Source organism: Dendrobates tinctorius, unplaced genomic scaffold, assembly GCF_039654945.1.
Source record: "Dendrobates tinctorius isolate UK_male_01 unplaced genomic scaffold, ASM3965494v1 ptg000005l, whole genome shotgun sequence".
Taxonomy (NCBI): domain Eukaryota; kingdom Metazoa; phylum Chordata; class Amphibia; order Anura; family Dendrobatidae; genus Dendrobates; species Dendrobates tinctorius.
In genome coordinates, this window is record NW_027361673.1 from 23,943,252 (window position 1) to 23,967,263 (window position 24,012).

Consider the following 24,012-nt stretch of genomic DNA (forward strand, 5'->3'; position numbering starts at 1 on the left):
ACCGTTTGTGCAGACACATGCACATTTTGACCCTGCTGGAGGTCATTTTGCAGGGCTCTGGCAGTGCTCCTCCTGTTCCTCCTTGCACAAAGGCAGAGGTAGCGGTCCTGCTGCTGGGTTGTTGCCCTCCTATGGCCCCCTCCATGTCTCCTGGTGTACTGACCTGTCTCCTGGTAGTGCCTCCAGCCTCTGGACACTACGCTGACACAGCAAACCTTCTTGACACAGCTCGCATTGATGTGCCATTATGGATGAGCTGCACTACTTGAGCCACTTGTGTGGGTTGTAGAGTCCTTCTCATGCTACCACGAGTGTGAAAGCAGAACCAACATTCAAAAGTGACCAAAACATCAGAAAGTATTGGTACTGAGATGTGGTCTGTGGTCCCCACCTGCAGAACCACTCATTTATTGAGGGTGTCTTGATAATTACCAATAATTTCTATCTGTTGTCTATTCCATTTGCACAACAGCATGTGAAATTGATTGTCAATCAGCGTTGCTTCCTAAGTGGACCGTTTGATTTCAGAGAAGTTTGATTTATTTGGAGTTATATTCTGCTGTTTAAGTGTTCCCATTATTTTTTGAGCAGTGTATATGCAACAATATGATTACTGTGGCCTAGGTGCATTACTCTACATTTATCAACAATAACTTAATGTAATGGTCAACATGTGACTGGACACACCGCCTCCAGCAGGGCGAATTTATATGACACACGCGACCCTGGATACACCGCCTACAGTAGGGCGAATTTATATAATAAGACGTGCAGCCAGATACACCGCCTCCAGCAGGCGAATTTCAGAAATACACGTGAAATTGGATACACCGCCTCCAGCAGGGCGAATTTAAATAATAAGGGGAAACAATTACAATGGTGGGCCCTGCGATAGGGAATGGGGACGTGGAGACCTCCTGCACTCCCGAGTCAGTGTCTCTTCATTCCTACCGATCCCTAGGCCAGTTCCGCACTGGGCGCCGATCAGGATACCTTTAAACCCTAGCTCGCCCTGCACCTACCCCTTTCTAGTGAAATGGCCTGTGCAGAGACTAATCCCACCACTGCACTGATACACACATAAAGGAAAGGCACAAACAGGGAAACACCACTTAGCTTTGCTCTCTTGCTCTTGCTCCCAGCAACAGAGTCCACCACCAGAATGCAGCTTTCCTCCTGAATAGCTGCCACCAAGCTCTGTCAGAGCTGCAAGGAAATACCCTCTGACTTCTTCCACACCAGAACTCTGACTGTGCTGCAAGGAACTCTCTCTAGCTCCTTTCTCCCCCAAGGATGGTTGGAAATGAACACTATCACCAACACCAGTGAGAGCACATGACACATCTTTATAGTTAAGCCAGAGGAATCACACCTGTTAGTGATTCCCGTGTAATAACGCTAACCACCACCGGGGGCAATCTTGAACAAAATACACCACTGTGTAATAATCCTAATGGCCACCGGGGGCAAAACCAAACTTAAGCACACAGCTTAAGGAAAAAAAAAGGTTACATGTGCTTTTAACTGTAATCATCCAACCTGGATCATGACACTTAACCCCTTCACCCAAAGGCTGTTTGCACCTTCATGACCAGTCCAAATTTTAAAATTTTTACCACTGTCACTTTATAAAGTGATAACTCTAGAAAACTATAACGGATCCCAATGATACAGAGACTGTTTTTTCATGACATATTGTACTTTATGATAGTTGTAAAATTTATTAGATATGACTTGTGTTTATTAGTGAAAAAAACTGAAATTTGGCAAAAAATTTGAAAATGTTGCAATTTTCAAACTTTTAATTTTTATGCCCTAAAATCAGAGAGCTATATTACACAAAATAGTTAATAAATAATATTTCCCACATGTTGACTTAACATCTATTTTTTATTAGGAAGTTTTAAGGGTTAAAAGTTGACCAGCGATTTCTCATTTTTCAAATTTACAAAACCATTTTTTTAGGGACCACATGACATTTGAAGTGACTGAGGGGTGTATATAACAGAAAATACCCAAAAATGACACCATTCAAAAAAAAAATCCTTTTTTTCAGAGGTATACAAAACTATGGCCGACGGCACTTTTATGCACTCCAAATCAAAAGATAGACACCGCTGGATCACAGGTCAGACGGCGTCCACAGTGCCTCATTATAGGTAATCTTCCGCCGGGGACTCTGTCTGAGTTATTTCAGAGATTTACACGGAAACCTCAATGTAAGTGCTCAGCGTAGAGCGCAGGATAAATGTGTGTCGAGTCTTACTGCGATCTTTGGGAGACAGAATGAAAAAAAAAATCAACAGCAGGCAAAGAATTGGTTCTATTTTTTTTACACCGTTCCTCGTGCAGCATAAGTGATGAGGAGACTTTATTCTTTGGGTCGGTGCGATTACAGATATTCAAGATTTACTGCATATCGGGCTTTTATGTTTGGCTGCCGTCACACACTAAAGAGACGTTTTTTATTGCGCATCCCCATATTTTGAGAACTATAATTTTTTCCATATTTCTGATGACAAATTAATGTGACAGCTTGTTTTTGCGGGATGAGTTGACGTTTTTATTGGTACCATTTTTGGTCTCATCACATTTTTTGATCACTTTCTATTTCGATTTTTGGGAGGCAGAATAAACAAAAAAAATTCAGGAATTGTTTATTTTTTAAGGCATTCCATGTGTGGTAAAACTGATAAGGCAGCTTTATTCTTTGGGTCAGTATGATTGCAGCAATACCATATTTATATTTTTTATATGTTTTGGTGCCTTTACACAATAAAAACAATTTTATAGTAAAAATAATTATTTTTGCATCGCTTCATTCAAACAGCTATAACTTTTTAATTTTTTATGGAGCTGTATGGTGGCTTGTTTTTTGCAGGAAAAGATGATTTTTCAGCAGTACCATTTTTATTTACATTAGTCTTTTTGATCGCGTTTTAGTCCACTTTTTGTTCAGGAGTATGATGATAAAGCATTGTTTTTCTGTTTCTTTTTTATTATTATTATTATACAGTGTTCACTAAAGGGGTTGAATAGTGGGACAGAGTTATAGGTCGGGTTGGTCCGGACATGCAAAATTGCCAAGACGTATCCACACGTCCAAGGTCGGTAAGTACCAGCTGACCTGGACGTATGGAAACGTCTAAAGTCGTGAAGGGGTTAGTTTAACATGTTTTTGCCCACATGTTTTTTACCTTGCAAAGTGTTGTGTAATCAGCAAAAACTGACACTTTACTCTCAATCCCATCCACAAGTGTTGTGAGTTCATTTTCCCCTTCGTCACTGAGGTCTGGTGAACTCCCTATTCTGGTAAAGGAAGGTAATGAGCCTGATTATCAGGCACCTGAGCCTAATGAGGATGACTGGCTGAGTGGAGTCACTGACTGGATATAATGCTGCCGATGCCCTTCTGCCCTGCAGGTGATTTCTCTGTGGACTTCTAGGACACCAGTCTGATTCCTGCTTCCCTAAAGCTAAGTTTTCTGCTTTGCCTGTTTGCATTTATGTTTTGTTTCTGTTTTCCTTGCTTTTCTGGATTCTGCCATTCCCTGCTGGGATGAGCTGAATCTCCTTTTGCCGGTTGCTCTGTCTTCAGAATATGCCTGAGTACTGACATAGCTTTTTTGAAGCCTAGCGTCTTCAGGGCCTTTTTCACTGTCAGTCTGTTGGCTCTTATTTTCATAGGGTTTTTCACGGATTGCAGACAGCAGCCTTCCTGTCCTTTCCTATCTAGGTAGTTTGGGCCCCGTCTTTGCTCAGTCTATCTTTCTGTCTGTGTTAGTGTTTTCATCTTGCTTCACTGTCATTATATGTTGGGGGCTGCCTATTGCTTTGGGGTCTGCTCTAGGGCAGTTTAGATTTCCCCTTTCTTTCTTTAGGCCTATTTAATTCTCCGGCTGTGATCGAGGGGTCTAGGGCATCGTAGGAACCCCCCACGGCTACTGTTAGTTGTTGTGATAGGATCAGGGGTCTGCAATCCGATAGCTGCCAACCTCTCTGGTTTTCTGGACTTAGCTAGCATTTCTGTTTTTGCCTCCTACGGTGACTCAATCATAACAGAATCACCCGCCATACCGCAGATCCTAGGGTACTCAATAGCAGGAAAGAATTGTGTTTAAAAAAAAAAAAAAGTGTGTATATTCTTTCCTCTATATCTCTGAGGCCGTAGGGGGAATTTTTTTTTCTCTCAATGGAGATAAAGCAATTGTCTGATCGTGTGGAGCAGCTCGCTGCGGAAGTGCTGGGAATTTCCGCCTACCTTGCTCGTTCGCATGCTGTTGAACCAAAGATCCCTACACCTGATGTATTTTTTGGGCATCGATCTAAATTTTTGAGTTTCAAAAATAATTGTAAATTATTTTTTGCCTTGAAGCCTAACTCGTCAGGGAGCTCCGCGCAGCAGGTTAAAGTTGTCATCTCTTTGCTGCGTGGCGATCCCCAGGATTGGGCGTTTTCTTTGAAACCAGATGATCCTATTCTGAATAATGTGAACGCATTCTTTCAAGCTTTGGGGTTGTTGTATGACGAACCTAATGCTATTGATCAGGCTGAAAAGACTCTGTTGGCATTAAACCAGGGTCGAGATTCTGCAGAGTTGTACTGTCAAAATTTCCAAAAGTGGGCGATCCTCACTACCTGGAATGATAATGCCTTGGCTGCTCTCTTTCGGAAGGGTTTGTCAGAAGCCGTAAAAGATACTATGGTGGGATTTCCTGTTCCCTCTGGTCTGGACGATTCTAAGTCATTAGCCATTCAGGTTGATCGGCATTTACGTGAACGCAGGATTGCACGAGAGGTGTTGCCACCGGTTGAACAGACGTCTGAACCTATGCAATGTGATAGAGTTTTGTCTAAGGCGCAACGTCAGGAGTTCAGAAGGCGTAATAAGCTGTGTTTTCTCTGTGGAGATGCCTCGCATATTATTTCTGTTTGTCCTAAACGAGAGAAACGCTTTGCACACACGTTTTCTGTTGGTGGTGTTCAACCTAAGTTTCTTCTGGCAATTACTCTGATCTGCTCCCTGTCCACATTTTCCGCCAAGGCTTTTGTGGATTCGGGAGCAGCGCTAAACCTAATGGACTTGGATTTTGCTAAACGTTGTGGATTTCCGATGACACCTCTGCAGATGCCTATCCCTTTGAGGGGGATTGATGCTACTTCTTTGGCTAAAAATAAACCTCAGTTTTGGACCCAGGTGGTCATGCGGGTCGCCCCAGACCATCAAGAAAATTGCAGATTTTTGGTGTTGCATGGTCTGCATGATGCCGTTGTTCTGGGGTTTCCCTGGTTGCAAATTCATAATCCAGTTTTGGATTGGAAGTCTGTGTCTGTGGTGAGTTGGGGTTGTCGGTGTGCCTTTAGTGAGGCTCCGTTTTTTTCCACCTCTCCTCAGTCGCATGATGTTCCTGACTATTTGGCGGACTTTTATGATGTATTTAGTGAGAATGAGTCTGCGTCCTTGCCTCCTCATAGGAGTTATGACTGTGCTATTGAACTAAGCCCGGGGTGTAAATTTCCCAAGGGTCGGCTCTTCAATTTATCTGTACCCGAGCACGAGGCTATGCGGTCCTATATTAAGGAGGCGTTGGAGAAGGGTCATAGTAGACCATCCTCTTCACCCTTAGGTGCCGTTTTTTTTTTGTGGCCAAAAAGGATGGTTCTTTAAGGCCTTGTATTGATTATCGTGCCCTCAATAAAATTACTATTAAATATCAGTATCCGTTACCCCTGATTTCGGATCTATTCGAGTTAGAGGTGCTTGCTGGTTTACCAAGCTTGACCTCAGGGGGGCGTATAATCTTATCCACATTAAGCAGGGGGATGAATGGAAGATGGCGTTTAATACTCCGGAGGGACATTTTGAGTACCTGGTGATGCCTTTTGGGCTCACTAATGCCCCTTCTGTCTTCCAGTGCTTCATGAACGATATTTTCCGAGACTTTGTCGATAAATTTTTGATTATCTATCTGGATGATATTTTGATCTTCTCCAAGGATTGGGATCCTCATGTGGAACATATTCGGACTGTGTTCCGGATCTTGAGGGAGAATTCCCTGTATGTCAAAGGATCGAAATGCCTTTTTGGAGTACAGAGGATTTCATATTTGGGATTTATTTTGTCTCCGTCAACTATTGAAATGCACCCGGCCAAGGTACAGGCCATTTATGATTGGGTTCAGCCCACTTCTTTGAAGGCCCTCCAGAAGTTTTTGGGTTTTGCTAATTTTTATCGGAAATTTATAGCAAAATTTTCTAGCATTGCTCTGCATTGGCTGGTCATCCAGGTATTTTTGGTACTAGAGATCTGGTGAGTCGCTCTTTTTGGTGGCCCACCTTGTCTCATGATGTCAGGAATTTTGTGCAGTCCTGTGGGACTTGCTCCCAGTCTAAATCTTGTTCTCGCTCTAGTGGGTTGCTGATGCCTTTGCCGGTCCCCAGGAGGCCATGGACCCATATTTCAATGGATTTCATCTCTGATATGCCGGTCTCTCAAAGAATGACTGTTATTTGGGTGATTTGTGATAGGTTATCTAAGATGGTTCATCTTGTACCACTCCCTAAGTTGTCATTTTCCTCTGAGTTGGTGCCCCTGTTTTTGCAACAGGTGGTTCGCTTGCACGGGATTCCTGAGAACATTGTATCTGACAGAGGAGTTCAGTTTGTGTCTAGATTTTGGAGGACTTTCTGTTCCAAGCTGGGAATTCAGTTGTCCTTCTCCTCTGGTTTTCACCCTCAGACCAATGGGCAGACAGAGAGAACAAACCAGACCTTGGAGTTGTATTTGAGATGTTTTATTTCCGCTGATCAGGATGATTGGGTTTCATTTTTGCCCTTGGCCGAATTTGCTTTAAATAATAGAGCTAGTTCTGCCACTTTGATGTCACCTTTTTTTTGTAACTTTGGGTTTCATCCTCGATTTTCTTCAGGGCAGGTGGAGCCTTCTGCCTGCCCAGGTGTTGACACTGTGGTGGAGAGAATGCACCAGATCTGGGACCAAGTGGTGGATAAGTTATCTCTCTCCCAGGAAAAGGCCCAGCGGTTTTCCAATCGACATAGGACCATTGGTCCCCAGTTTAAGATTGGTGATATGGTGTGGTTATCATCAAAAAATATTGCTATGAAGGTGGCTTCTCCTAAGTTTAAGCCTAGATTTATTGGACCTTACAAGATTTTGGAGATTATTAATCCGGTCTCTTTTCGTTTGGCTCTTCCTGTCACATTTAAAATCCATAATGTGTCCCATAAGTCCTTGTTGAAGAGGTTTGTTGAACCAGTTGTTCGTGGGGTGGCACCTCCAGACCCTGTATTGGTTGAAGGTAACATGGAATATGAGGTAGAGAAAATACTGGATTCCCGTCTGGCTAGACGGAGACTCCAGTATTTGGTTAAGTGGAAGGGTTATGGTCAGGAGGATAATTCCTGGGTCTCTGCCTCTGATATTCATGCCAAAAGATTGGTGCGTGCCTTTCATCGGGCTCACCCTGATCGCCCTGGTGGCGTGGTTGAGGGTTCGGTGACCCCTCCTCAAGGGGGAGGTACTGTTGTGAGTTCATTTTCCCCTTTGTCACTGAGGTCTGGTGAACTCCCTATTCTGGTAAAGGAAGGTAATGAGCCTGATTATCAGGCACCTGAGCCTAATGAGGATGACTGGCTGAGTGGAGTCACTGACTGGATATAAGGCTGCCGACGCCCTTCTGCCCTGCGGGTGATTTCTCTGTGGACTTCTAGGACACCAGTCTTATTCCTGCTTCCCTAAAGCTAAGTTTTCTGCTTTGCCTGTTTGCATTTATGTTTTGTTTTTGTTTTCCTTGCTTTTCTGGATTCTGCCATTCCCTGCTGGGATGAGCTGAATCTCCTTTTGCCGGTTGCTCTGTCTTCAGAATATGCCTGAGTACTGACATAGCTTTTTTGAAGCCTAGCGTCTTCAGGGCCTTTTTCACTGTCAGTCTGTTGGCTCTTATTTTCATAGGGTTTTTCACGGATTGCAGACAGCAGCCTTCCTGTCCTTTCCTATCTAGGTAGTTTGGGCCCCGTCTTTGCTCAGTCTATCTTTCTGTCTGTGTTAGTGTTTTCATCTTGCTTCACTGTCATTATATGTTGGGGGCTGCCTATTGCTTTGGGGTCTGCTCTGGGGCAGTTTAGATTTCCCCTTTCTTTCTTTCGGCCTATTTAATTCTCCGGCTGTGATCGAGGGGTCTAGGGCATCGTAGGAACCCCCCACGGCTACTGTTAGTTGTTGTGATAGGATCAGGGGTCTGCAATCCGATAGCTGCCAACCTCTCTGGTTTTCTGGACTTAGCTAGCATTTCTGTTTTTGCCTCCTACGGTGACTCAATCATAACACACTGGGTCATTAAAGGAATTGTCCAAAACCTAACAGTGAATTTAATGTTTATATCTAGTTACGTAAATTAAAAAAATGGAAACTTTTCTAATGTACTTCTATTACGAATTCCCTACCATTCACTCTCTTCCTATTTGTGTTTTTTTTTCTTATTTCCAATGATGTTGAGCCTCCCAGAATGCACTGGAGAATCTCAAATGGGACATCATCGGGCCACCAGGGCTGCAGTCATCACCCTGAATGGGACGTCATAGGGGCATCAGGGCTGCAGTCATCACCCTGAAAGGGACATCATCGGGGCACCAGGGCTGCAGTCATTACCATGAATGGGACGTCATCGGGGCACTAGGGCTTCAGTCATTACCCTGAACGGGACGTCATCGGTGAACAAGGGCTGAAGTCATCGCCAAGACTGCGCTGGTTTTAATTCCGCAGCGTTTCTCAGTATGCACACCCTGCTCACTTGTGTATTACTTTCAAGGTGCACTGACATTGCACTCCCCTGCCGACAATGAAGATAAGAGACGAGACGGCAAAAATTGTGCCAACACTGATCCTTGTGTACCAACGCTTCTGACTTCAGCACAATCCATTGTATTTTCTCACAATTCAGCAGCAGCCTATTACATGGGCAGAAAACGGTTTGGTAGCTTTTTGCTTATACAAATAGAGGAAGGTTACAATGTTTCATGATGCTTCACACAGCAGCACTTTTATCTCCAAGAGCCATAGCCCTATATACCCGTGAAATAATAGCAGAGGAAGCCTCCATCCTCCGCCTCATTATCCTGTGAATACATTCGAGACAGAAGGTTTCATCACTGCATTGGTACAATACACTTTATCTAATAAACCTTAGATTAGACACACATTTGAATGCATTAGTCTATCCAGTGTAACATTATTATGTTATGCTGTAACATTGTGATGCTGAGTCTCTACTCACAGACAAGCTGTGAGACTGGGTAGTCAGGAGGCCGGAGGTCAGATACCAGGAGGGCTCGTAGTTCACAGGGGCAACACAAAGACATAGTCCAGTGGTCAAATGCCAGGGGGGTACGTCAAGATAAAAGGATGAGAAACGGATAGTCTGGGGTCAGGTATCTGTGGTCAGAGAGCATCAAGAGCAAAAGGGATAACACACAGTCAAAACAAAGGTCTAGCAACAAGATTAGGAAGCTAGATACAGAGCAAAGCCACAGCTGACAATGGTCTGCTCACACCCGGAGAAAGCCCAGAGGCTCGGCCAGATTGAGCAGCAGGGCTGTCAATCAAAATGCTGACAGAGCAGCAGACTCCCAATCCTATAGGACTGCTGAGCTGTCACTCATAGCGTCCCTAGGCCAGAGGAGTGATAAACTGTGATGAAGATGAGTTTGCCATCGAGTTAACTTCCACAAAGATAATCTGAAATAAAGACTACATAAATCACAGATTATAACAGACATGTCAGCATAAACTTGCCTCTTTGATAAAATATTTTGGCTTCCATGGTGTGTTAGCAGATGCCCTCTGCCGTGCTTCTGCCCTTTGTTTTTCTTCAAGTTGGTGTTTGTGCTCCGATGCTGCGTCAACATTATCTGTTTTTAGCGCATTGGTGACATTTTCCCAAATACGTCTGAAGAGAAACAATAAATAAATTTGTCACTGACTTGCATGGGACAGAATTACAAAAAGTGCAAACTCTTCCAAAATATTTATTTCAGGGAAGTGTGTAGAAGTTTTACAAAGAAGTTCTGCAGAAATATTTCAGTATAATGTGGTGCACAAGGCTGTATTACCAATCTGCATTTGATTTCACAAGAGACACGCAGAGGTATAGTATGGATCAACATTTTCTCAATTAGGGCAGGTGCACATGACTGTTTATATCGGACTGGTGCTATCCGTGGTTTAGGCGGATCACGCTCGTACCCAAGTTATTCCATGTGCACATCTGATTTTTGTAATAATAATAATAAAAAAAGATCTAATATTGATCTAAGTTTCGAATGAAAATAGACAATGCAAGTCTATGGGACTGTGTGGAAACCATGTGGTCTGATTTTCACGAACTGACTGAATGGAGAGGGTGGAGAAACATTTTTTTCTTTCCACCTCCGAGAAAAACTGATGCCACTCTGATCTATGTCTGGTTAGCATAATCGAACCATTTTTATCAAATGAAGAGAAAAACGGTCATGTGCACCTGACCTCACAACGGTATCACTAGGGAAAAATGAAGTGTTGTACAGAGGCGCCTTTGCTTGAGCCCACGCAGCTGCTTGTCTTGAGGCTGCTAAACAGCTTCAACACATGTAGGGATTGAGCAAAAAACAGGCATGTGTTGCGGCTGTTGAACAGCTGCAAGATATGCAAGTGTGGGGATGCGAACATATTTTTCAGGCACGCCAAAGACACTCGGTTAGGACCCGAGTATGCTCGTATAACACTTTATCCGGGCACGTGCACTCATCACTAGTAATTATATTATGTTACGTACACATCTAAGCACCCCTATGAGAGTTTGCAATACTGATTGCATCACTGCCGTAAATGATGCAGAGTAGAGCTCGAAAAACAAAAGCCATCTCACCAGCCATATTTAGACATCGTTACGGTCAAGTTTCCATATGGAATGGTCCAGTTGTAATGGCGTAGCTGTTGTAGATTTTTCCCAGTTCCCTTGGATAATGTGCCTCATACCACCACTATTCTACAGAAGTGTAGAGCACTGCTGAGTACGTGAAATACATGCTCGCTGCTTTTTTACAATGTTTACCATTCAATAACTTTGAAGCAATCATTAGCAACTTGTGCTACAAAAGCGCCAACCGCTGCTTCTCTACTGCTCCAAGAAAAGACGATTACAAAGAGGGGCTTTGATGTTCCCCTTGTTTACTCTAGACGCTTCCATTTCACTTAAATCTCACTATGATAATATGGCTGCTCTTAACTGCCTGCTGACGCTGCTCTATCGCTGGAGGCAGATTTTTCATATGAATGCGGAATATTGCGCACAGAAAACATTGCTGGGAGTTTGCTTTAATATTGAACGTTTTTCATTTTTTTATATAACATGAAAGCTTTGATGTATACAGACTTTTTTTTTCATAACAGAGTGAAAATAAAGATAGCTGTGGACAGATATTCTATGTGTATGGCCAGTTTAATGAGAGCTACTGTATCTAGTGAATACAGAAAGTGTCAATGTCACTGTCTCTAGTGGATCCAGTGACAAGGTGATCCCTGGGCACTTCCTGACACGGTCTTAGGGTCCCGTTATATTTAGCGATGCACTAGCGATCCCGACAACGATACGACCCGGTCAGGATCGCTGGTGCATCGTTAAATGGTCGCTAGTGAGCTGCCAAACAGGCAGATCTCACCAGCAACGCAGCAGCCCGTCGGCGGTCGTTACCTGTCACACGCAGCGATGATGACGACTTCCGCCTGCGTCCATGAGTCGCTAGTCGGCGCCAGCGGGACGCCAGCGAGAAGAAAATGGCCCAGGACGCTCGCGCGCGATCAGCGATATTCAGCAGGGGGCCGGGTTGCAGGTACGTGTCACATGTAGCGAGATTGCTATGTGTGAAGGGGGCTTTAGCAGATCACCAAACGTGGCTGCTTTCCCATGTAACTGGGACATGTATGTTCGTCACATCTAAGGAATCTGCACGCCGGAATGATAAAATCTCATCAGGGCACTACAAAAATCCGTAACATGACAATTTATGCTGTGGATTCCATCGCAGATTATAGTCTGTGCCCTGCAAATGGCGGTGAAATCCACAGCACAAAATTGACGTTACAGATTTGTAGCTCTGCTACATAAACACGTGAGCATGTATTCACAGCTCTCCTAGATAAACAACTCTGCTACATTCAGGCACAAAGATCTGCCACACATCCACACACACAGCTCTACTGCAGACTGTGCATTCATAACTACCACATTTTGAAGTATGTTCCATGCATGCGAATGATCACATAACCTGATAGAGCCCTCAGCTAAGACTTTTAGCAACCATGCAGGTTTGGTAATGTGCAGGTTTTGGTAGTTTTCCCTCCTGTCCTGCACAGATCCGACTGATCAGTGTAGGGCAGGAGGATAAAGAGCAGTTCTCTCAGTGACTGGGAATGATGCAGTGTCAGCGTTCTCCTCGATCATAGTCTGCTTCTAGACTACACACATTTTAGTAAGAGTTTTCTGGCTAAAACAATTGTCTTATGGTCCAAAAAATATGTTACTCTGGTTATATTCCTGCATTTTTCATTGCAGGAAAGAAAAAAAACATGCTGGCATTGGACTATACAATGAACATACCTTGATTCTGTAGGTCCTTGTTTTGCCAGGGGTCGAATCTTTTTCCTAATAACTGAGAGCTTTGTAGTATCAATGACTTTGGTTTCTCCACTGTTGTAAGTGAATTCTAGGGATCCATTCCACTCCCCCTGGGCCTTACAAACTATTACATTGGTGGGGTTGTGTTTAATCTCAGCTGTGATTCTACATATGAAAAATCAACATATACGCATATTAATATAGTTAATAGGTTTGACCAAGTAGCGTAGAAACATAATATATATATATTATTTCATTTCTTTCAACCTACTACCCTACATCCTGTTCATCCTGATGAAGAAAAGAGGCAGAAGACAATATTCCTCAAACTAAGAACAACAATTATTTATTGGAAGAATCCAAATGTGTACTATGCTTTATGTCATGCCTTGCTCTTCAAGAGCTGCATAGTTATTTGAAAGTGGCATTACTGGAAGGCTGAAATATATAGAAGCAAGAAAAACAGAAGTTTACATAACAAGACAATGTTCTCTACTTCCACTGAAAACATCAGCTCAGAAAATGTAAAACACTTTATAGATGAGGTTTGGCCATAAAGTACTAAAGCCCCCGTTACACATAACGATGTCCCAGCGATCCCACCAACGATCCAACATGGATGGGATCGCTGGGACACCGTTAGGCTGATCGCTTGGGAGCTGTCACATAGACAGCCCCAGCGATCAGGACCAGCGACGCTGGACGCTGGATTCTAAAGTAAACGTTGGGTATCCAGGAGCTGTGGCTCCTGGATACCCGACGTTTACATTAGAAACCAGCGTCCAGCGTCGCTGATTGCTGGTCTCTCGCTGCCACACGCAGCGCTGCATGCTGGGCAACAGGAGACCAGCGATCAAAAAACGGCCCAGGCCGCTCGAGCACGATCAGCGATAACCGACAGGGGGGCAGGTCGCTGATCCCCGTCACACACAGCGATGTCGCTAGCGAGATCGCTGTGTGTGGCGGGACCCTAAGGCTATGTAGCGCAATGCTAAGCTCACGGCCGTAAGGAGAACGTTCTCTTACATGATGAATCCTGCAGCATCAAGGACAATTCTGGGTTTCACAAGATGTCAGGAGTGTATTATCTATCAGAATGGACATTACCAATTGTAAGTTTGGAGGAGGGAGTAGAATATTAGTAAGAGTAGGTTTCATTGTTTTGATTCTACTGAAAATAATCTTAGAGTGGTGTTCTCTTAAAAAACTTTTTAGTAATTGCTTGACTAATTCCGAAAATGCAATTCCATGTCCACCAAGAGAGGTGGCAGAGCCTTCATAAACATGGAATGTATGTTTCCATAACACTCATTGAGTGGTAAAACCGCTTTCATTTTTTCTGAAAATTCAGTTCTTTTTAATTTTTTTATGGTATTTAATTTTATTATTTTTCTTGCCCTTTTGAATACAGCAAAGGTCAAATTATTGTAGAACAAAATCCTGTAGCGTCTAACATTACTCAGATTGGTGTACTAAAGCTTAGCGGCCGAAAATTGGAGATTTTCACAGCATTATTTCATATATATATATATATATATATATGCTTAGTGGCTCTCGTGTTATTCAAATTGTTTAGCTCCTGGTCTCACAGTCAGACATCTGCACAATACTCTACTGTGTCTTCGGTAGATGCTTTAGGTGGCTCTTAAGACTAATGTAGTAAAAGTGAATACAAAAATGATAACTTAGTAAAAATAACAAATAATGAAGATTTAATAGGAAAAGTTAGTAATTAGGGACCACCCTGATTGGGTACATGTTGTTGCGGTGGGATGGCTTTTAAGTACTTTTGATCAAAATAGTATCAATGAAGAACCCCATGTTGTTTATGTGTACTATCACTATTTAATTTATTCACTTTCTGCAGGGTATTTGCTCATTGGTTTTATTCTATTTTTTTTACATATTTTAAAAAACTATAAAAATGTTTTAAAGGAGTATTCTCAAATTGTCTTGAGCAGCTCGGAGCTATGCAGTTTCTTTACAGTCTCCTTACTTCCTAGTTTCTGGTGGAGTGGGCTCTCCTTAAGGCTGTGTGCACACGCTGCGGATTTTGCTGCGGTTCCGCAGCGGTTTTGGCCGCTGCGGACCCGCAGCAGTTTCTGCTGCGGTGTACAGTACAATGATTCCCTATGGGAATCAAAAAACGCAGTGCAGACGGTGCGGAATTTTCCGCGCGGATTATCTGCGGTTTTCAATCCGTAGAAAGAATTGACATGTCAATTCTTTCTGCGGATTCTCCTGCGGTTTGCCATCTCCTCCATTGAGGAGATGAAAAACCGCAGGGCAAAACCGCAGAGCAATCCGCAGGTAAAACCGCAGGTATTTTGACCTGCGGTTTCACCTGCGGATTTTACAAAATCCACGCGGATGAATCCGCACCTAATCCGCAGCGTGTGCACACAGCCTAAGTCACAGTTCTGGTGAGCAGCAGAACAGCAGTACTAGTAGAACTATAAAGCTGAGCACAAGTTCTGCTGTAACACATCCAGCTATTGATATTTGTTCTAGAGTGTACACTGCCATAACTATAATTACAAAAAGAGATTAAAGGGCATTTGAGCAAGCACACAGCTCACGAAAGTCAGAGTCATGATTTGAAGAACTGCTCTGGGAGAAGCCGATGCTGAAGGCTGATGATTTTGCAATATTTATGATAGCAGCTCATCAGGAGCTGAAAGAGATGTGAGCAGCTAACTGCTGTATAGAAATCAATGGTCTGGAGAGAACTGACTAGTGTGTTAAGAGTAAAACCTTCTACTGGAATGTAACTGCTGAGCATTCTCGGCCGTGGTCTGGGCAGACACTGGTGGCCGAGCTCCATGGAAACCAGCAGTACACTATGAAAGATAAAAACTCTCCTTGGAGAGAAATGACAGATTGATAATTCAATTGTAAATTTGTTTATTTTCATGATATCTAACTAAGGTAAGAAAGTGAAAGAACTGGGAGCGCAGGTGGTCTTCTCTTCCATCCTCCCAGTGGATGGCCATGGAACAAGGAGGTGGAATAAGATTCTGCAGGTGAACAACTGGCTATGTTGATGGTGCCGTCAGCAAGGATTTGGATTTCTGGATCACGGAGTGAATTACCTATACGATGGACTACTTGCTAGAGATGGGGTGCAACTTACGAAGACTGGAAAACATGTATTTGGAAGTCGCCTTGCTACACTTATAAGGAGAGCTTTAAACTAGAACAATGCGGGAAGGGAAGCAAAAGGCTAGAAAAAGCCATACACCTGACAAATGCTATTGAGAACTCTGCTATTAGAAATGGGAGGAAAGAACAAAGACAAAAAAATCTAAATAATAATAATATTGGAGAAAGAGAAACCAATCACAAACTAAAATGTTTCTATACTAATGCACAAAGCATGGGCAACAAACAAGGAGAATTGGAACTACTAACGCAGGAAAAGAAATATGATGTCATTGGAATCACAGAAACTTGGTGGGACAATACACATGATTGGAATATAAGGCTAGAAGGATGCAACTTATTTGCAAGAAACAGACTTGATAAACGAGGAGGAGGTGTCACATTGTATGTTAGAAACGTGTATATCTGCACAGAGATTGAAGCTTCAGAGACTGGGAGTTCTGTGGAAACTGTTTGGGTAAGAATACAAGGATAGAACAATGGATAGGACACCAATGTAGGCATTTACTACAGGCCGCCTGTGCAAGCTGAAGATATGGATGCACTCTTTATGCATCAAATGGCCGAGTTCTCCAAAAAATATGACGTAGTTGTCATGGGAGATTTCAACTCTCCAGACATTTGTTGGGAATCTCTCTCAGGCAAAACTAACAGGTCAAGGAAACTCTTATCCTCTCTTGCTGACAACTTTATCTTCCAAAAGGTAGGGGAGAAAACAAGGGGAACTGCTACCTTGGATCTAATCCTTATAAACGGAGGAAATGGTTGAGGAGGTAAAAGTGGCTGGGACCCTAGGAGGTAGCGACCATGCTATTTTAGAATTTTGGATAACTAGAGGAGGAAGACCTGCGAAGACTCAGACGTCAAGGTTAGATTTCAGAAAGGCAGATTTTAAGGGATTCAGAAAGAGAATTGGAGGGATCCAATGGCTGGATATCCCTAAGGACAAAAATGTCCAGGAAGGATGGGAAATCTTGAAAAATAAAATTCTCAAAGCACAATTGTTAACAATTCCGAAAAGAGTGAAGAATAGGAAGCGTTTAAGGAAACCAGGATGGATGAACACAGAACTTAAGCACATGCTAAAAAGGAAGAAAGAAATGTTTATAAAATGGAAAGAGGGAGGCACATCTAAAGAAGAATATAATGCTGTCTGCAGAACCTGCAGGGCACGAATCAGATTATTTAAAGCTGACAATGAATTGAGGCTTGCAAGAGACGTCAAAAGCAATAATAAAGGATATTGGGGATATGTCAAAAGTAAAAGAAAAGTCAAAGATGCTATAGGATTTTTACAGGATGAAAATTATGAAATGGTAAGACAGGATGTTGAGAAGGCCGAACTTTTAAATTCCTATTTTGCATCTGTTTTCTTTCAGAAAGGAAATGTAACATCAACTATTCTTCACTGTCCTATTAAGGGAATAGAATCCAGGATATCTATAAACAGAAATATAGTGAGGAAACACTTAGCTAACCTAAATGAATTCAAGTCTCCAGGTCAAGATGAATTACACCCCAGAGTACTGAAGGAGATAGTAGAAGAAATTTTTCAACCGCTCTCCATAATCTTTGAAAATTCGTGGAGAACAAAAAATTTTGGCTCATCTTTCATCGTTTTTAAGAAATCTCAAGATGGAAGAGGCCAGGAGCCATTTGGTGAGCTGCATTTCTTGCTACATGTTCACAGATTTACCAGTGGAAAAGCCAAACTTCACATGCCACAAATGCAAGCTTGTGTCCCTGTTGGAGGAAAAGTTGCAAAATCTCGAAGAGAGGTTAGCTACGTTGAAGATCATTAAGGAAGGTGAAGAGTTCTTGGACAGAGCAGAATTATCTCTTCATGTTACAGAAAGAGAAGAAATTCGAAGTGCACCTGAAGAAACAGAGGAATGGAGACATGTGACCCAGAGAAACAGGAGGATCAGGAGGCAGTCAGCACCCATACTGCTCAGAAACCAGTACCAGGCTCTCACGCAGGAAAACGATGAAGAAATACATCAGGATAAGACTTTGCCCACAAACAGCAACCTTGTACGCCTTCAGAGTCCTCCTGGATGGAGAAAGAAAAATGTTGTGAAGAAGAAACGGAGAGTGGTGGTCATGGGGGATTCCCTGTTGAGAGGAACAGAGGCCGCTATCTGCAGACCGGATATAACTTCAAGAGAAATGTGCTGTCTTCCAGGTGCAAAAATTAAAGATGTGTCTGACAGGATATCAGGACTCTTCAGACCTACAGATGACTACCCATTCCTGCTACTACATGTGGGGACAAATGACACCGCAAGAAATGACCTGGAAACCATCTGCAGAGACTTTGAAGACTTAGGCAAGAAAGTGAAAGAACTGGGAGCGCAGGTGGTCTTCTCTTCCATCCTCCCAGTGGATGGCCATGGAACAAGGAGGTGGAATAAGATTCTGCAGGTGAACAACTGGCTACGTCGATGGTGCCGTCAGGAACGATTTGGATTTCTGGATCACGGAGTGAACTACTTATACGATGGACTACTTGCTAGAGATGGGGTGCACCTTACGAAGACTTGAAAGCATTTATTTGGAAGTCGCCTTGCTACACTTGTAAGGAGAGCTTTAAACTAGAACAACATGGGAAGGGAAGCAAAAGACCAGAAAAAGCCATACACCTGACAAATGCTATTGAGAACTCTGCTATTAGAAGTGGAAAGGAAGAACAAAGACGAAAGAATCTAATTAATAAAAACATTGGAGAAAGAGAAACCAATCACAAACTAAAATGTTTCTATACTAATGCACAAAGCATGGGCAACAAACAAGGAGAATTGGAACTACTAACACAGGAAAAGAAATATGATGTCATTGGAATCACTGAAACTTGGTGGGACAATACACATGATTGGAATACAAGACTAGAAGGATACAACTTATTTGCAAGAAACAGACTTGATAAACGAGGAGGGGGTGTCGCATTGTATGTTAGAAACGCGTATATCTGCACAGAGATTGAAGCTTCAGAGACTGGGAGTTCTGTGGAAACTGTTTGGGTAAGAATACAAGGACAGAACAATGGAAAGGACACCATTGTAGGCATTTACTACAGGCCGCCTGTGCAAGCTGAAGATATGGATGAACTCTTTATGCATCAAATGGCCAAGTTCTCCAAAAAATATGACATAGTTGTCATGGGAGATTTCAACTATCCAGACATTTGTTGGGAATCTCTCTCAGGCAAAACTAACAGGTCAAGGAAATTCTTATCCTCTCTTGCTGACAACTTTATCTTCCAAAAGGTAAGGGAGAAAACAAGGGGAACTGCTACCTTGGATCTAATCCTTATAAACAGGGAGGAAATGGTTGAGGAGGTAAAAGTGGCTGGGACCCTAGGAGGTAGCGACCATGCTATTTTAGAATTTTGGATAACTAGAGGCGGAAGACCTGTGAAGACTCAGACATCAAGGTTAGATTTCAGAAAGGCAGATTTTAAAGGATTCAGAAAGAGAATTGGAGGGATCCAATGGCTGGATATCCTTAAAGACAAAAATGTCCAGGAAGGATGGGAAATCTTGAAAAATGAAATTCTCAAAGCACAGTTGTTAACAATTCCGAAAAGAGGGAAGAATAGGAAGCATTTAAGGAAACCAGAATGGATGAACACAGAACTTAAGCACATGCTAAAAAGGAAGAAAAAAATGTTTATAAAATGGAAAGAGGGAGGCATATCTAAAGAAGAATATAATGCTGTCTGCAGAACCTGCAGGGCACAAATCAGATTAGCTAAAGCTGAAAATGAATTGAGGCTTGCAAGAGATGTCAAAAGCAATAATAAAGGATTTTGGGGATATGTCAAAAGTAAAAGAAAAGTCAAAGATGCTATAGGATTTTTACAGGATGAAAATGATGAAATGGTAAGACAGGATGTTGAGAAGGCTGAACTTTTAAATTCCTATTTTGCATCTGTTTTCTCTCAGAAAGGAAATGTAACATCAACTGTTATTCACTGTCCTATTAAGGGAATAGAAGAATCCAGGATATCTATAAACAGAAAGATAGTGAGGAAACACTTAGCTAACCTAAATGAATTCAAGTCTCCAGGTCCAGATGAATTACACCCCAGAGTACTGAAGGAGATAGCAGAAGAAATTTTCGAACCCCTCTCCATAATCTTTGAAAATTCTTGGAGAACAGGAGAAGTGCCAGAAGACTGGAGAAGAGCAAATGTTGTTCCTATCTTCAAAAAGGGGAAGAAGGTGGACCCAGGCAACTATAGGCCGGTGAGTCTGACTTCTATACCAGGAAAGATCTTTGAACAAATTATTAAACAACATGTATGTCAGTACCTGGATAAGAATGAAGTGATTAAACAGAGTCAGCATGGGTTTGTAACTAATAAGTCATGTCAGACTAACTTAATTTCCTTCTATGATGGTATCACTGATTGGGTGGATCAAGGAAATGCTGTAGATATAGTATATCTTGACTTCAGCAAAGCATTTGACAAAGTCTCTCATACAATCCTTATTGAAAAAATGACTAAGTATGGAATGGACAAGGCAACTGTTAGGTGGATTCATAACTGGCTTAGTGATCGGACACAAAGAGTGGTTGTAAATGGCTGCACATCCAGTTGGAAGAATGTCTCAAGTGGGGTACCACAGGGCTCTGTCCTGGGCCCTGTATTGTTCAACATCTTTATCAACGATTTAGATGAAGGAATTGAGGGTAAACTGATTAAATTTGCTGATGACACAAAGCTAGGAGGGATAGCTAATACTAGAGAAGAGAGAGAGAGGATTCAAAAAGATTTAAATAAACTGGAGCAGTGGGCAGCAACTAACAGAATGGTTTTTAACAGGGAGAAATGCAAAGTACTACATCTGGGCAATAAAAATGAAAAAAGCATATATAGAATGGGAGGAATAGGGCTAAGTGACAGCACATGTGAAAAAGACTTGGGTATACTAATAGATAACAGACTGAATATGAGTCAACAGTGTGATGCAGCAGCAAAAAAGGCAAATGCAATTCTAGGATGTATTAACAGAAGCATACAGTCTAGATCACGTGAAGTCATTATTTCCCTCTACTCCTCTTTGGTCAGACCTCATCTGGAATATTGTGTCCAGTTTTGGGCACCACATTTTAAAAAAGACATCAACAAACTGGAGCAAGTTCAGAAAAGAGCGACCAGAATGGTGACCGGTCTGCAAACCCTGTCTTATGAGGAAAGGTTGCAGGATTTGGGAATGTTTAGTTTGCAAAAGAGAAGACTGAGAGGAGACTTAATAGCTGTCTACAAATATCTAAAGGGCTGTCACATTGTTGAAGGATCATCTTTATTCTCATTTGCACAAGGAAAGACTAGAAGCAATGGGATGAAACTGAATGGGAGGAGACACAGATTAGATATTAGAAAAAACTTTTTGACAGTTAGAGTGATCAATGAGTGGAACAGGCTGCCACGAGAAGTGGTGAGTTCTCCTTCAATGGAAGTCTTCAAACAGATGCTGGACAGACATCTGACTGGGATGATTTAGCGAATCCTGCTTTGAGCAGGGGGTTGGACCAGATGGCCCAGGAGGTCCCTTCCAACTCTAAGATTCTATGATTCTATGATTCTATGATTCTAAGTCCCAGAAGACTGGAGAAGAGCAAATGTTGTTCCTATCTTCAAAAAGGGGAAGAATGTGGACCCAGGCAACTATAGCCGGTGAGTCTGACTTCTATACCAGGAAAGATCTTTGAACAAATTATTAAACAACATGAATGTCAGTACCTGGATAAGAATGAAGTGATTAAACAGAGTCAGCATGGGTTTGTAACTAATAAGTCATGTCAGACTAACTTAATTTCCTTCTATGACAGAATCACTGATTGGGCGGATGAGGGAAATGCTGTAGATATAGTATATCTTGACTTCAGCAAAGCATTTGACAAAGTATCTCACACAATCCTTATTGAAAAAATGACTAAGTATGAAATGGACAAGGCAACTGTTAGGTGGATTCATAACTAGCTTAGTGATCGGACCCAAAGAGTGGTAGTAAATGGATGCACATCCAGATGGAAGAATGTCTCAAGTGGGGTACCACAGGGCTCTGTCCTGGGCCCTGTATTGTTCAACATCTTTATCAACGATTTAGATGAAGTAATTGAGGGTAAACTGATTAAATTTGCTGATGACACAAAGCGAGGAGGGATAGCTAATACTAGAGAAGACAGAGAGAAGATTCAAAAAGATATAAACAAACTGGAGCAGTGGGCAGCAACTAACAGAATTGTTTTTAACAGAGAAAAATGCAAAGTACTACATCTGCTCAATAAAAATGAAAAAAGCATATACAGAATGGGGGGAATAGGGCTAAGCAACAGCACAAGTGAAAAAGACTTGGGTATACTAATAGATCACAGACTGAATATGAGTCAACAGTGTAATGCAGCAGCAAAAAAGGCAAATGCAATTCTAGGATGTATTGACAGAAGCATACAGTCTAGTTCACGTGAAGTCATTATTGCCCTCTACTCCTCTTTGGTCAAACCTCATCTGGAATACTGTGTCCAGTTTTGGGTGCCACATTTTAAAAAAGACATCAACAAACTGGAGCAAGTTCAGAAAAGAGTGACCAGAATGGTGACTGGTCTGCAAACCCTGTCTTATGAGGAAAGGTTGCAGGATTTGGGAATGTTTAGCTTGCAAAAGAGAAGACTAAGAGGAGACTTAATAACTGTCTACAAATATCTCAAGATCACGAAACAATCACTGACCTCAGGGAGACCAGTCAAAGAAAAGCGCCTTTGCCGGCTGCCGCAGTGTTTTCTTTAACTGGTCTCCCTGAGGTCAGTGATTGTTTCGTGATGTTGGTCTGCTAGGCATTGCTCCCACCTAGCCAGAATCCTACTCCACACTGATGAGGGGCAACACCCCGAAACAGCTGTCTGTGGATGGATACCTGACCTTGGTATTTCCCTTGTCATATCTGTAAACTCGTAAAGAGCTGGATATTGACTTAAAGGGCCACTTAATATGGTGGTAATGGTGGTTTTCAAAAGGAGCCACCCCTTGGCTGGGTCCTTCCCTGGAGGAAGATCTGGCTAGTCCCGTGTTTGAGACCCTTAAATGAGGCTTCACAGACTTTATTTGCATATACAAATATCTCAACGGCTGTCACATTGCAGAAGGATCATCTTTATTCTCATTTGCACAAGGAAAGACTAGAAGCAATGGGATGAAACTGAATGGGAGGAGACACAGATTAGATATTAGAAAACTTTTTGACAGTTAGAGTGATCAATGAGTGGAACAGGCTGCCACAAGAGGTGGTGAGTTCTCCTTCAATAGAAGTCTTCAAACAGAGGCTGGACAGACATCTGACTGGGATGATTTAACGAATCCTGCTTTGAGCAGGGGGTTGGACCAGATGGCCCAGGAGGTCCCTTCCAACTCTTCGATTCTATGATTCTAATTAAAGCACTTTAATAACTTGAGAATTTCCCTTTAAGCAATAGACTACTATTGTTAATAAATGAAAATAAAATCTTTTCAAATGTAACGTTTTCCTCAAAATTGTATATGATTATTTTTTTATTACATTGGAAGTTGAGTGCTATTTCAAAACATCCTTTCTTACCTGTGCACTTTTCCTCCATAGAAAGGCTTGGTGTGAAACGTAACTGTAGCCGCATATCCTGTCTTGGCACAGGTAATGTTCACTTTACCTCCTAATTCCACCCAGGGAACAGTGAGTATAGAACGAGCGTAGGCACTGGGAAGAGTAAATACATATTCCTCTCCATACTCCATCAGCTTGAGTACCCCTGAGTGATTAGAAAATTACATAAAGGAACATGTAAGTAAGCTGTACAATACACTTAAAAATGTATTACTGCTATAATAAAATGAGATAAATCAATTACATAGTGTTAAATAGGGTTTTTGCAATAAAGGTATTGTGCTTTTTTCTCAAAAAGGCTTACCATTGTCAGATTACTGTGGACTTTTCCAGATTTTTTTCTAATCAAGTGAAAAAAATAGTGTAGAATACAGTAGCATAAAATTACAGCATCACTTTATGGTCAAGTAGGAAAGGACACCAACTTTCAGAATTAGATTCATTTAGCAAAATCATTTACCACTATCACATGCTGAGTTGCCAGTTGAGTTCATGGTCAGGTGTATACAAAGAAATCATGAGGCCCCATAGCAAAA

The 24,012-nt window shown here is 42.1% G+C and overlaps 1 protein-coding gene across 1 annotated transcript in view; it reads right to left on the reverse strand.

The window, feature by feature from the left end:
- OSBPL10 (oxysterol binding protein like 10) overlaps positions 1–24,012 on the reverse strand; it is a 664,525-nt gene that overhangs the window by 21,733 nt on the left and 618,780 nt on the right. Inside the window, exons 9-11 of the mRNA XM_073568669.1 lie at positions 23,435–23,621; positions 12,654–12,836; positions 9,812–9,965 (exon numbers count right to left, since the gene is read on the reverse strand). Coding sequence (XP_073424770.1) covers positions 9,812–9,965; positions 12,654–12,836; positions 23,435–23,621 — 524 coding nt within the window. The remainder of the gene's footprint in view (positions 1–9,811; positions 9,966–12,653; positions 12,837–23,434; positions 23,622–24,012) is intronic.